This window comes from Lepidochelys kempii, chromosome 5, assembly GCF_965140265.1.
Source record: "Lepidochelys kempii isolate rLepKem1 chromosome 5, rLepKem1.hap2, whole genome shotgun sequence".
Lineage (NCBI taxonomy): Eukaryota > Metazoa > Chordata > Testudines > Cheloniidae > Lepidochelys > Lepidochelys kempii.
In genome coordinates, this window is record NC_133260.1 from 28064413 (window position 1) to 28079556 (window position 15144).

General features: G+C 37.0%; 1 protein-coding gene across 2 annotated transcripts in view; it reads right to left on the reverse strand.

Annotated features, from left to right (window-relative positions):
- Positions 1 to 823: 823 nt before the first annotated feature.
- Positions 824 to 15144, reverse strand: part of FYB1 (FYN binding protein 1) — a 118022-nt gene continuing 103701 nt past the window's right edge. For both annotated transcript variants that reach the window (XM_073343826.1, XM_073343825.1), the window contains 4 exons: positions 13536 to 13698; positions 3034 to 3067; positions 1771 to 1802; positions 824 to 1638 (listed from right to left, as the gene is read on the reverse strand). In XM_073343826.1, the coding sequence (XP_073199927.1) occupies positions 1616 to 1638; positions 1771 to 1802; positions 3034 to 3067; positions 13536 to 13698 (252 nt within the window). In that variant the 3' untranslated portion in view covers positions 824 to 1615. The remainder of the gene's footprint in view (positions 1639 to 1770; positions 1803 to 3033; positions 3068 to 13535; positions 13699 to 15144) is intronic.

Consider the following 15144-nt stretch of genomic DNA (forward strand, 5'->3'; position numbering starts at 1 on the left):
GTGATGTTAAATCATGTTTGCTACTAAACATCGTAAAAAATGTGTTCTATTTCATTTTATAGTTGATATCCTTCTATGCCGTGACTACAGAGGAGATTAGGGACAATAATTGCTGTAGCTATCCTAGTGCAAGCCCTAGGGTGAAATCCTGGCTCTACTGAAATCAGTGGCAAAACTCCCACTGAGCCAAGATTTCACTCTGGTGTATGCAGGCTTAACTGCTATAAGCAGTAACTTTTATTTACTTTGGTTTCAAGCTTGGGTAAGCTGCACTATTGCAAGTCATAGTTTATAGCAGTTTTGCCTGTCTTCATTCAGAGTTTGCACTAATCCTACTACACTGGTGTTAGCTAGTTACTGATGGCCAAAATTCCCAATGTAGATAAGACCTGAGAAGCTACAAATAAAATCTCATTTTCTAAACATTTTGTTCTTCTGTGTTTGGGATTCATTGTTAATATTATTGTATTTTCAATGGACCTGATATGAATAAGTGCAAAGTAATATTAATAATTTATTACATAACTTATTTTACTATAAAGACTTGCTTATTTGTATGATAGCATCATCAATGAAGCTGGCAGTTTTAGAAATAGGTTTTGTTAGTTGCGTCCTTCCTTTAACTGACTCTAGTGTAAGAAAGCAATATTTAAAAGAAAAATCTCAGCATCAGAATGTTGCAATTTGAGACTATGTATATACATTAAATCGAGAGGCTATTTCCCACCAGATTATACAATTATAAGAAGTAGATTTTCATGCCTAAACTAGAGTAATGACTTGGCAAATTCCCTTTAAACTAAACAGAGAATAAAGCCTTAGGATAAACATCCTGAAAATCTGCTGAATAACAAACGATGTGCTATATAGTTAAGGAGAGCCTTCCATGGCTAGTATCTCAGAGTTCTGTTCATAAAACACATAAAAAACCCCGATAAATTATGTTTATTATTATGTAATTATTATGTATTCAAAAATAACATATGAAACATTTAATGATTATTTTAGAGAACTACAGTCTGTTACTGGTACAGTATAAACTTTAGCAGTGGAGGCACATGGCCATGTTTATCACATTAATCCTGACTATTAAAATTGGAATATTGAGTCAATGATATATTGGCTTCTCTGCCACCCACTTCTATTTTCTGCTTTCACAACAATGATGCCTACCATTGGTGGTTACATTTCTTTTCATGATGCTGTCCTCCACAACGTGGGCAGTCCATGCCACCAGGGCCTAGTGGCCCACATATCCTTTGTAGCCGTGAATTGGCATCTCTGGGTGAAGTTACCTGATGAATTATTTTTATATGGACCAGTCGACTGTGGCAGAGGCAGAAAGGACACATTTGATGAAAATTTTAATTTCAGTTCAGATTACCCAAATTTTAGTTGTGCTGATACATGACAAAGAGGAAATACCATTCAAAGCAATAAATCCAAAAGATCTAACGTTCGACATAGATTAACCAAAACTTGGTACATGTAGAAGGGTAATCACTGATGATAGCCATAACTTGTGACTAATCAGCTTTGGTGATGTTTTATGCCAATTGGAAATCCAGAGGAGATAGTACCCCCAATGAAGTTCACACTTTAACAATATTCAAGATTAATCATTATCATAGATGCAACCTGAATGGGAAAGAAAATGCAAAAATATTAGTATTGTATAATAATTTACTACTAACATAGATTTAAAAACGTGATTTATTTCAGTTACATTACATGTAACAATTACTATATTGTTTGAAATGTGCAACATACCATCAGCAATATCATCGTAGATATCTCCATCACTGTAAATTTAGAAAGAGAAAAATATATTTGATTTTAAAAAAACCTCACATAGTATATATTATCATTTGCAAGTAGATACAAAATCAGGTAGCATGGTCTAGACGCATATCAAGTAATTAAACACGGTTAAGGAAATACCATATTTATATATAGACTTCAGATATTTCTATATTTGGAAGGAACATTCTGAAATCAAGACAGGTAGAGAGGACAACATGCTCAAGGAACTTGAAAGTAAAGAATAGACATAGATAACATTTTTTTGGAAAATGGCATTTTTAAAAACAATGTAAGAAAAATGATGACTAAAAAAATCATCATTTTTGTGAGTACTTTTACAAAATGTTCATTTAAAATGAAATGGTCATTGATTTTCATTTTTATTTTTTTAACCAATAAATGAAAACAGTAGTAGAGGGAATCATCATATCCTTAAACTTTCTCAAAAGATGCTCAGCAATATAATAATGGAACTGGAGAAAGTAAATGCTAGACAACACATTCAGCTATTGTCCGTTTACAAACAGTACATGCTCTCCAAAGAGTATATTTTCAAAACAAGTTATTTACTTATGCACTTATTTATGTAATTGAATAGTCCCATTGTTTTTAATGGGACAACTCATATGTTTAAAGTTAAGTGCATGTATAAGAGTGTGCAGGGTTGAGGCCTAAATCTGTCATCTAATTTGGTGTTTAAGGGCCTGATCCAAACCCTACTGAAGGCAATGGAAAGACTCCCATTTACTTTTATGGGCTTTGGATCAGGCCCTAAATGCTAAAGCCAGTGCACCTAGACTGAGTATTGGAAGCATAAATACTGAGCCAAATTCTGCTTTGGATTACACCTGTGCAGCCCCACTGGAATTAAACAGGAGAAAATTAGAGGAGAAATTGGTCTAATATATTTAAACATTTGAAATTGCCATCATTTTAAGTAATGTGCAGTTAAATAATGGTTATTATAACATTCAAATTATGGATTAAGGCATGTGTTTTGTATAATTTTTCAATGCTGAGTCCTGAATTTTTCAATGCTCCGTCAATAATACAGGAGTGGTTCCACAGATAATTTCAAACACAAATGTGGGAAGGTTAAACTTCATAACCAATTTAGCAATAAACTCATACAATAAAATATTTTATTTTCACTTTTAGTTGCACAATGAGTAGTTAACAGCAAAACTGAATGTTTTATGACAAGTTTCCAGAAGATCATTTTGTACTTACTTCTCCATTAAACTGCTTCTCAGGACATAGCCATCTGTAAAATTAAATATACATATATATATATATTTAATTTCAATTTACATTGTATTTATTGTGTTCCCAGAGAAAGTCATTTGAAATGCATAGCGCATTTTTTAATACATAAAATAGAAATATATATACCTACGGTACAGTAGAAAGGCAGAGGTGGTAATCACAGAGAATTTACACACATGATACTGAAATGAATTTAAAGTGATTAATTCATCATTAATTATTATTGTTATGAGAGGTAGCAGTAGAAGTAGTAATATTATGGTAGCACCTACAGGTCCCAATCAGAGATCAGGGATCCATTGTGCTAGACACCGTACGTGCACATAAGCAGTAATTTTTCATGTAATTGTAATGAATTTCCATTGCTCAGACACCTAGTGCTATGGGGAACAGAGGGGAATTCAAGATGTACAGGATCAGATTTTATTTTTTATTTTAATTTCTTGGTTACTTAGCAGATGTGTGAAACAATGTTAGATTGCACAAGTTTTAACAGAATTTACAAAATGTGTCGTGTAGACAAATAACATCTTCTCTTACCAGATGTTTCAAAAAGACTGAATACCTGCCGCTCTGGCTGCAAAACTACCCATTAATCCACAAAAGGTGACTCAGACTCATCAGGAGGTACACTTAGAGTCAGAGTGTGACCCCCATACTCCCACTCACAAGAGTAGCCTCATTAAAGTAATTTAATGGTGTTTAATAGGAGCTTACCTAATAATTAAGCAATATCTGTTCAGAACAGTGTAAAACTACATGATTAAATGAGACACCTTTTTTTGATTGGTCCAATAACCTGAATTTAGTCTCAGTATTCATTAATTTTTATAGGGCTGTCAAGCAATTAAATTAATCATGATTAATCCTGCAGTTAACCAATAATAGAATACCATTTATTTAAATATTTTTGGATATCTTCTACATTTTCAAATATATTGATTTCAATTACAACACAGAATACAAAGTGTACAGTGCTCACTTTATATTTATTTTTGATTACAAATATTTGCACTGTAAAAAACAAAAGAAATAGTATTTTTCAGTTCTCCTAATACAAGTACTGTAGTGCAATCTCTTTATCATGAAAGTTGAACTTGCAAATGTAGAATTATGTACAAAAAATAACTGCATTCAAAAATAAAACATTGTAAACCTTAAAGCCTACATGTCCACTCAGTCCTATTTCTTGTTCAGCCAATCGCTCAGACAAAAAAGTTTGTTTACATTTGCAGGAGATAATGCTGCCTGCTTCTTGTTTACAATGTCTCCTGAAAGTGAGGACACCTTTGTAGCTGGTGTCGCAAGATATTTAAATGCCAGATGTTCTAAAGATTCCTATGTCCCTTCATGCTTCATCCATCATTCCAGAGGACGTGTCCATGCTGATGATGGATTCTGCTCAATAATGATCCAAAGCAGTGTGGACTAACTCATGTTCGTTTTCATCATCTGAGTCAGATGCCACCAGCAGAAAGTTGATTTTCTTTTTCAATGATTCAAGTTCTGCATCGGAGTGTTGCTCTTTTAATACTTGTGAAAGCATACTCCATAACTCGTCCCTCTCAGATTTTGGCAGGCACTTCAGATTCTTAAACCTTGGTTGAGTGCTATCTTTAGATATTTCACATCAGTACCTTTTTTGTGTTTTGTCAAATCTACAGTGAAAGTGTTCTTAAAACGAACAACACATGATGGGTTATCATCCGAGACTGCTATAACATGAAATATATGGCAGAGCTGGAGACATACAATTCTCCCCCGATGAGTTCAGTCACAAATTTAATTAATGCATTATTTTGTTAACAAGTGTCATCAGCACGGAAGCATGTCCTCTGGAATGGTGGCCGAAGCATGAAGGGGCATACAAATGTTTAGCATATCTGGCACGTAAATACCTTGTAATTCCAGCAACAAAAGTGCCATGCGAATGCCTGTTTTCACTTTCAGGTGACATTGTAAAATAAGAAGCGGGCAGCATTATCTCCCATAAATGTAAACAAACTTGTTTGTCTTAGTGATTGGCTGAACAAGAAGTAGGACTGTGTGGACTTGCAGGCTTTAAAGTTTTACATTGTTTTGTTTTTGAGTGCAGTTATCTAACAAAAAAAAATCTACATTGGTAAGTTGCACTTTCATGGTAAAGAAATTTCACTACAGTACTTGTGTGTGGTGAATTGAAAAACACTATTTCTTTTGTTTACCATTTTACACTGCAAAAATTTGTAATAAAAAAATTGTTATTGAAATCAATATATTTGAAAATGCAGAAAAACATCCAAAATATTTAATAAATTTCAATTGGTATTCTATTGTTTAACAGTGCAATTAAAACTATGATTAATTGCAATTAATTTTTTTCGACATCCCTAATCAACAATGCTAATTTTTTATTTTCAAAGTACTGTTAAGACAAATTGGTTTTTATCTATACGTACAGAGAGATGGACACGCTCATATTGTGGTGAATGATAACAGAAATTACTGGGACTGCCATACCAGACCAGAAAATAAAAATGGCACTTTTAAAAATGTATTTGTTAGGCCTAAGTAACAGAAATGTAGCTTGTTCCTGGGACAGAAATATTCTTGGAGTTGTGTGGAAAAGTTAATTTATTGGGTGACTATAATTGAAATTTGTTAATGGACAAGATTAATAAAAAAACTCAAAATATAAGAATATAAAAGAAACTGAGAAGAGCTCCTCATCAATGAATAAAAATAACATTTTCTTCTATTATTGCTGGATCAGGAGACAACTACACACAGGATATTTTAATCCCTTTGAAAAAAATGTCTTGTTGACTTTGGAAAAAGATACCTGATATTCTAATTCTTATATAATGGCAATCCCTATAGTATCTGACAGCTATTGGACGATCAGTTATGAAGGAGAAATTTCCAAGATTCCCAATCCATTACAGTTGTTGGGGAGAGTCAGTATATAATTATTTTGTCTAGTTTGGTTTAGATTACCCTTAAACTACAGTATCTGATGACTCAAATCCAATTACAAGAGATGTCACCTTGAGTGCATACAAGACACAAGCAGGCAAACTCATTTCAAAACTTGTGCAGATGGCAGACTATATGGATCCCTAAAGTACACAGAATTTTAGTGTAAAGTTTTAGAACTCTTATAATAACATAAAATCTAGCAGAAGTGTCACTGTGCCTTTAAATTAATACCAAACATAAGTCTTCTCTGCATATACTACTGTTGATCTACAAATAGGTAGTTCTTGTTATAGATTTTCTCTTCTGCAGCAACTCACAAACAATGGTATCAAAGAGTTGCTAGTGTTACTGGAGAAACTCTCTTTCCTCCATTTTGTATGACTAATCTCTATTCTGAATAAGCAGGAGTCACTCCACTTTAAAATGGAAGCTACAGATCATGAGCATGCATGGTATAAAAATCAGCTAAGTAGGTCAAATTTGGACCATGCCCAGTTAATGCAGAATAAAATGAGGTATGGTCACAAAGTAAATGTCCTAGAATATGAGCAGTGGGGTCAGATGAGGTAATCATGGTTCTGAAATAGAAACAACATGAGTGAGCATGTGCAGAATGAGATACAGTAATGTATGGTGATAAGCATGTATAGCCCGAAGATGAGGTAATGTGTGTTAGTAAGTATGCTCAATAGGGGTTAAGAATAGCATTACAAAAACCTCTGATAAAACAGCATAAAAGGCAGGAAGTTAAGACACTTGACAGAGAACAAGATTGGAGAGCAGGCAAAGAGGTCAGTCGGGAGCCAGTGAGAAGAGCTGCTGGAAAGGAGCAAGAAGAAAGATCCAAGGGCTTACTGAGCAAACAGAAATGTTGTTGACGAGATCGAAGAGTTCCAGAGAGAGAGGGTTTAGAATCCCGAGAAGAACGCTGCTAAGAAAAGCTACTTCAGCAGCAAGTAGCAGCAACATTAGTAACAATGTGGTGGAATCACCAGACAGTAAGCTTGTTAATTTTAACTATAGTTTAGCATAAGTATAGTATACTTAATATGAGTGAATGTGTGAATGAATGGTTGTTAATTATAATTCTTATGTAAAACTCAAAATACAAGATAAGAATTGTCAGTGATCTATTGCAGACTGATCACCTGTAATAGAGTGCATCAGGTAGAATCATTTAAACTGTATGCTATTGTGGTTTAAATGCTCTTTAATTTGCAATAAGGGATTTGTATCTTATTTACGATTTTAGATTACATTGTACTTAAATTAATAAAAAGATACTTTGTTTTGGAAAATATGCAACTTGTGTCAATCACGTTAGCGGAAGGTTACATCCGTGTCCCTCAAGTGTTTCCTTAGCTACCCTGGAGACACATACCCCAGGAAGAGCAGATTAAGGGGGCAATAGGCAGGTTATTCTAGGGGCGCCCAAAAGCCTAATTTTTGGGGTAACACTAGCAATAGAGATTGATACCACCATTTGGGAGTTGCTGACAGAAGAGAGAACCTATAACAAGATCTAACTGTATGTAGATCAACAATAGTACATGTAAAGAAGGCAAAAGTTTGGTACTAATTTAAAGGTACCTTTTTAGGGAGACTGCATCTTGGGAACCCATTGCTCAAATGAACCCAAATTTGAACCACTAACCCCACCTTGCACCTCCATGAGTGCAATCCAAGTAAGCAAGTGGATTTTAGAGCACTTAGAATAGTTATTCTTTAAATATTAAGTGAGTCTTCATCTTAACTATAGCAGAGCTGTCATTTTGCTATAGTGAAGAAATTTTGTCAATGCAAAATCAAATCATAGAGAATCATATACACCTAAAGATATTGTTGAACTAGGAATAGAGACACTCAATGGAAAAATCTTTTAAAAGTAATTAGCCAATTAGATTACAAAATAACAGAGAATTAGTATTTTTGGAGAAGCTCTAAATTGTGATGAGGTGGCCATGAGAGTAAAGAAACATTCAGCAATATTGTATCCATAGTCTGAAACCTCTCAATCAGGGATGTCAACTACCCACTGTCTGGTAAGGATCTGGCCCCCTGATGTATTTGTCTGGCCAACAAGACATATTCAGATTCTGCAGAATTACAGCTTCTATTAAAGAAGGAAGTTTGAAGTTTTCATTGTTGTAAAGAAAACCTTCCAAATGTGAACTAAGTGTAGCTGACAGGGTGATGTCTGTCTGAGTCTGCAGACAACCTGAGAGAATAGCTCTGAGTGGTGCATACTCCTCAAGCTGTATTCTACCCTTGATTTTTGTGCAAACCACCCATTGACATCAGTGGGAGCCCTGCAGTGGAATGAAGGAAACATGTAGTCTTAAATGTATACCTTCATTAAAATGGAATTCAGCACGTTCTGCTGAACAAATTTGGCACTGCTATGTTAGATACTCCCCCACCCCTTTATTTTTCAATTACAACTCAAATAGCAAATATTACAAAGGCAACAATTGAAGACCTGATCATACTGCTCTCCTGGGGCCTTTGAAACCAGAGTTCCTGTAATTCATTTCATGTTAGCATGCTTCCCTCTTAAATTAGGGAAAAATCACCAATTACCATAATTCCCAAGGGGAAATGAGCTTCTCTCTGGCATATACCACTCTGCTTTCCTGTCTCATGTTACTGTAATGTAAATTTTCCAATTAGCAGACTTAGTAGAACAAATTATTGATTTTTCTGTGTCACAGCCACAATACATAAATCATGTAAAATTGTTTAGAGAGAATTTATATCTAGGGTCAGAGTTGAAAATTCCTTTAAAGATAATCTACATTAATTTAATATAATAAAGTAATTATTTGGATGCTATTCAGATTTCTGAGATCTGCTTTAGCCTCAATTTCTTACTGTTAATAGTTAAATTAACACAATCACATTTAAAAATAATCTTCTTTAATTAAATAATTATGTCCAAAGTTAACAGCTACAGGTTAGTGACACTGTTCTAAACTAATTACCAAATGACAGCTTCTCAGTAAAGAAGTTAGCAACCAAATTATCAGTTCTTTTTTTTTTTTTTTAATATGGGTTCCAAAATCTTCTGAACTAAAGTCAGAACAGGAATGCTTTGAAAAAGGCACATGAAATCTTGTTGTCATTAATATGACTCATTTTCCTACACCTTTAATATTTGATTAAAGATATATTAGGGAAAATATTTATGCTCTTGCCTGTATTAATCTTGCCTGTATTAATATAATGAGAGTCATGAAGAGTGGCTATTTAAATAACCTCTACCATAACTTGTTCATTCAAATATTTGACTACAGCTGTCTTGCTAATGGGCTGAAGGACCCAATCTTGTACATTTTTACTCACACAACTGACTAAATAACACTGACTCCAATTACATGAAGTTCTATCTATTTAGAATTTTACCATTTCTCTTTCCTCAGCTTTCATTACTAGGGATGTCACTGGCATAAAAACAGGAGTTCTTTTTAAAGACTTTGTCTGCTTTTGACTCCAGCTGAGTAGAGACTAAGGGCTTGTCTACACTACAAAATTAAGCTGACTTAAGTCAATGTACAGCCACCACAGTAATTAAAGCAGTCGTTTATAACCACATTGGCTCCTTCTGTTGGTAGTGCATGTCCTAACCAGGAGCACTTCCAACTACTGATGTGAGGTATTGTGGGACACCGGCACCTTCAGTCCTCACCCAGGGCCTGACTGACAGCTCAGGCTGTCAGCGCTGGGGCTGGGTGGAGGGCTCTAGCTGTCAGACCCACTTGGGCTGACAGCCAACAACTGAGGTAAGTAATGCAGTGTCTACACGGACACTGTGTCTCCCTAACTTCATTGACATAAGCAGTACGCCTCTCATGGAGGTGGATTTATTATGTTGGTGTAGCGGGCCACTAACTTCAGCAGGAGCAGCATTGTAGTGTAGACCCTGACATAATTGGGTCAATGTAAGCTGCCTTACGTTGACCAACTCTGTAGTGTAGACCAAGTCTAACATTTTGCAGGACTGGCCCGACAACCTGCTGATATCTCGTGGAGAACTCTGAGAAATATTCCATTTAAAAATCATTCTGTCTGTCTCATTTCTGCTTTTTATTCTTTCTTTCTTTATTAGGCACATTCACAAGAGAGCAGGATTGCTGTTTCTCAAATAGTTCATGGGCTCCAGCAACTTTTCCCCTTCTTGAAGTCACAGGATTGTGCTACTATTGCAGGAGACTGGACTCATGAGGCAGGAGCTAGGATTTCTTGCAGCTCTCTGGTCTCTGAGTTTGTTTGACACTGCTCCAGCCTATATTGCATTTCTTTCTCTGTGGGAAAATATGGCCCAAAAGCTATGCATCAGAACGTGCTGGATTTTAAAACTCCTTTGTTCCCTTTTGTGTATTTTACGTGGTATGTGAATGTAGGTGCCTGTGAGTAAAACTCTGCTCTCGTTTATCTGATAAAAATGGAGGGCCTGATTCTTATTTACTCCAAGGGCTCTTTACAACACTGTGGCAGTGTAAAGGGGCCTTAATGTGGCATAAATTACATTTACAAACACTTTAAGGTCCCTTTAGGCTGCCATTTAGTCTACTGAAGTGAATGGAAAGTCTGCCATGGACTTTGAATCTGGCCCAGAGAGCAGTGTTGATGAAAATTTGATCCACAGCGTACTTCTAATAACTCCAATGTGTGTATTCTACATTTATACCAAATAACTGAGAGAAGAATCTGTCCCTATAATCGTCATTCCTTGTGCATCAAGATGAGAATATGTGTTGATCTATGTAGGCATGTATGTAGGTAGTATATAAGTAAGTATGTAGGTATGTTAGTATTTGAGCAAGTTAAAAATTAAATGGGGGAAATCGGTGTGCAAAGAGAAAAAGTGACAAGAAAAGTCCTTAACTGCTGAGTTTTGCTACCATGGATTTCACAGATGTTTTATGGTAGTATGTTTGTTATAATTTTATTTTTGTTGGGAGAAATACCAGCTGTATTGCTTTAGAATTCTTGTCAGTATTGGCTATATTTAAGGCTAAGATTTTGTCATGGATATTTCTAGTAAAAATCACGGATATGTCACTGGCAATGAAGAAAAATTCATGGAAGCCCATGATCTGTCCGTGACTTTTACTAAAAATATCCAAAATGGGGAGTTAGGTGCAGGTCCCCACATTGCCTGGGGAAGCTGTGCAGCTGCGGGGGCCCCGCTCTGAACTCTGGGTGTTCCCACTGCCTGTGAGGGCTCAGAGCTCCAGGGTCCCCCATCGCCTGCGGCAGCTCAGAGGTCTGGAGTCCCCCGCCGCCCAGAGAGGCTGTGAGCTCCAGGGTCCCCCTGCCACCTGCGGAGGCCAGGATCTCCGGGGTCCCCCCGTTGCCCACAGTGGCCGGGAGCTCTGGGATACCCCCACTGTCTGTGGCAACGCGGAGCTCCAGTCAGGAGCTGCAGCCCTGCCATCCTCAGCAGCCTGGAGCTCAGGAGTGCCCCACTGCCCATGGCAGCCAGGAGCTGTGGGGTCCCCCTGCCTCCTGTGGTAGTTGGGAGCTGTGGAGTTCCCTCCTGAGCAGCTCCTGACCACTGAGGTAAATTCACGGAAGACCTCTGTGAAAAAATCATAGCCTTAGCTATATTCAAATTTGATTTCATAAAATCTTTTTGACCCTATAGGTATGCATGTATCATAATGCCCTTAGCTGGGGTGAATTCACTAACAAAGAAATTATAAAAATCACGTTGAATTTTCAAATGTCTAGAAAATCAGCAGAGTCTTAAAATCTGCATTTGAGATTCACAAATGAACCCCATCTAGCATAATCATATAATATTAGAAGAAGTGATTGGATCATAGTATGTGCTACTATGCATCCGATGAAGTTAGCTGTAGCTCACAAAAGCTTATGGTCAAATAAATTGGTTAGTCTCTAAGGTGCCACAAGTTTCTTTTCTTTTTGTGAATACAGATTAACACAGCTGTTGCTCTGAAACTTTACAACCTCTGCAATTCCACTGACGTCAATAGAATTAACACAGAATTTGGACTGCTCTACCCATTGCTTTAAAGCATAATTATTCTTTAAAAGGCATGAAGCTATTCTCACTAAAGTCAATGACAGAAGTGCAATAGACTTCAATGCGGTAGGTTCTGGCCTTTCATCCACTTATTAATGTGGAAGTCGACAGGGATTTGTTCAGGGATTTTCAGTGAAGGTGTTCTTGTTTGTTTTCACTCCTTTGTGCACAGCAGAGTAGCAGCTTCTGTCATTTTTCAAATGATCAAAGGACTTTGAAGAAATCCATAGGGAAAACTAACACCACAAACTATTTTCTGTTTTGTTGTTGATGATCTATTTAGAAAAATGCTACAATGAAAGTCACCCATTGGGGAAGGGCCCAGGCCAGGGGCCTGTCCACACATTGGAAAACCCACATGCAGCCATGCCGGGGAGCCTCCACACCCTCCAGGTGCCCTGGGGAGAAGACTCTGCTCCCAATTAGAACAGATTAGAACATGGGGAACAGAGTGGACATGCCAAAAGAAAGGTCCATGCTTATGTAGATCCAGTGACCAGTAATCCCCACATAGGAGATATGAAAGGGTAAAAGTCACTGTTTTAGCCCATGGCATGGGCTGGGAGAATGGAAGAGGAGGGCAGCTGGAAGAGCAGTGTTGTATCCCCGCAGCCTATTCATCCATCTTTTTATATACAACATGGATTTCTACCGATTTGGGAATTTTATAAAATAGGGTAATTAAATATCTCTGGAGGATTCAAAACCATCAGTACATGGGCCAAATTTACATAAGGGACATACCAGCTTCTGCTAGACAGACAGAAGAAGCCAAGACATTTTTCCAGGATGTCTGGCTGCAGCGGCTTTATGAACCCCTAATAACAGGCAGCACTGGCCAGGGAGGACATGTGATTAAGATCTGCTGAGTGGAGAACTCCCTGGTGGTGCTCCCTCCACCTGAAAGGATTAAACCTCCCTCCTCACAATAGAAAAGAGGGCAAGTCGGACCACCATCACTAGTCCTCCTATGGGTGAATTGTAGGAGAGCTGACACTGGAGGTGCAGGGAGGGTGAATTTGGCCCCTACTGCTTCATTAAATTCTATCTGAAATTTTAGTTGTACTCTATATGACGAATAGAGTGATCTGAGCAGCAGACAAAACCTGTTAATCTTGGGAAATGCAAACTAATATTTAATTAAATAATAATGCTGCCTTTCTCTCACCCTGATCTGTCTTGTCTATTTAGCTGGTAAGCTTTTTAGGACAAGCACAGTCTCTTATCATGCATTTGTGTAGGCACTACTGTAAGTAATAACAAAATAATAACAACAAATAATCTATATGCTGTCAGACATAAAGCAACCAGAAAAAGCGATCATCAGTCAATGCTTGATCATAACAAGGTTGTGGTTCTTCTTGTTTCATGAGTGATGTTGTGCAGTAAATTATTATTCTCTACTTGCCAGTTTGTTCCACAATATGTGTCATGTTGTACCATGTGTTATATAACTTACATTTCCCTTCTTCGTTCCTACACAGGACCTTGGCATCATCTATGAGTTGTATAACTTCAACTGACTCCCCTGGTTTCACTGGTAAGTCTTTTGCTCCCCATTTTTTAGACGGCAGATCTGCGATAATCATAGTGGAATAAAGAACTCTAATTTCACCTTCAAACTGCAAAAACAAAATAAAGAGATGCAAGATGCAAACATTACACGAGGTTTATAGTCTCTTATACATTGTGTTACAGTTTCTTAACACTTATGGTCTGGTTTTCAGAAACTTAGGCAAGTAATTGTGTGCGCTATTATGGTATCTATACTTTTGACTGCACATCTCTTATGCCTCTTTATTCCATGCAGAACATAGGGCCTTCCATCTTTGCTGATCTCCTGCTGCTGCAGTCTTAGCTTCTTCCCATATTATTTTGATGGCTTTCAGTTCTGCTTCTGTTGTGTGCTTCCATGTTATTCTTGGTCTCCCTCATTGCTTGTTGCCCTGGGTCTGTTCCAGTCCTATGTCTGTCTTACGTTATTCAGGTCTTTCCTCCGCGTATGTCCGAGCTATCTCCATTTTTGTTCCATAATTTCCTGTCCTATCGGTTTCTGTTTTGTCCCCCAGAGTTCTTCATTTGTGTTTTTTTACTGGCCATCTGATATTGAGGATTTTTCTAAGGTAGCTGTTTATGAAAACTTAGAGTTTAGATAGGAAGGTCTTAATAAGTCTCCAAGTTTCAGTGCAATATAGTAATATTGAGTTGACAATAGTGTTAAATATTTGAAATTTAATCTGGAGGGCAAAATTTATGTTTCTCCAGATCAACTTGAGCACTACAAAGGCATGTCTGTCTTTTGATATTCTGGCTTTAATGTCTGTTCTACCTGTGACATTTACAATCCTGCCAAAATATGTGAAATATTGGATCTTTTTTACGTCAGTCCCAGAAAAGGTTATTGGTGTTTCTTGTTGTGGGTTAATTCTCATGGTTTTAGTTTTCTTGGTGCTGATTTTTAATCCTACTAATCTGGATCATTTGATTTTGGCTTGCACGTCTCTATGGGTATGGGATAGCAAATTGATGTCATCTGCAATGCCATTTGCTATGCAAGTACCCAATTTCCTGGTACAAATAGAGAATGCAACTGCGTTTCAAAGTGTTTGAAAGTCAGCCCTTGGTGTGAATGAACGGGATGCTGTATATTTTATTCTAGTAATAAACTTATCATACATTATACACATGATGTATTATAGACAGAACTACCAAAAGATAAAATTGGCCATGTCAGTCAAAAAATCACAAATGACAAACTCTTATTGACATGAGACATAAATAATAAAATCACTTCTTTCCCTATAGGCTAGTCCTTTCACACAATTATTCAGCTGCATTTGAATAATTTTACTGATTTCTAAATTTTTGTAGAGGAATTTTGGTGTTAGCGAAGGTCGCGGAACTGGCACAGGCAGAGAGTGAAACCATCTTTCCATCAAACAAACAGGGTACAGCACAGGCAGCGGCAACGCAGACTTCCCTTCACTGTTTCCCAATATGCTCCCGCTCTGAGCTGGATGAATCACTCTAAGGGTATGTCTACACTACGAAATTAGGTCGAATTTATA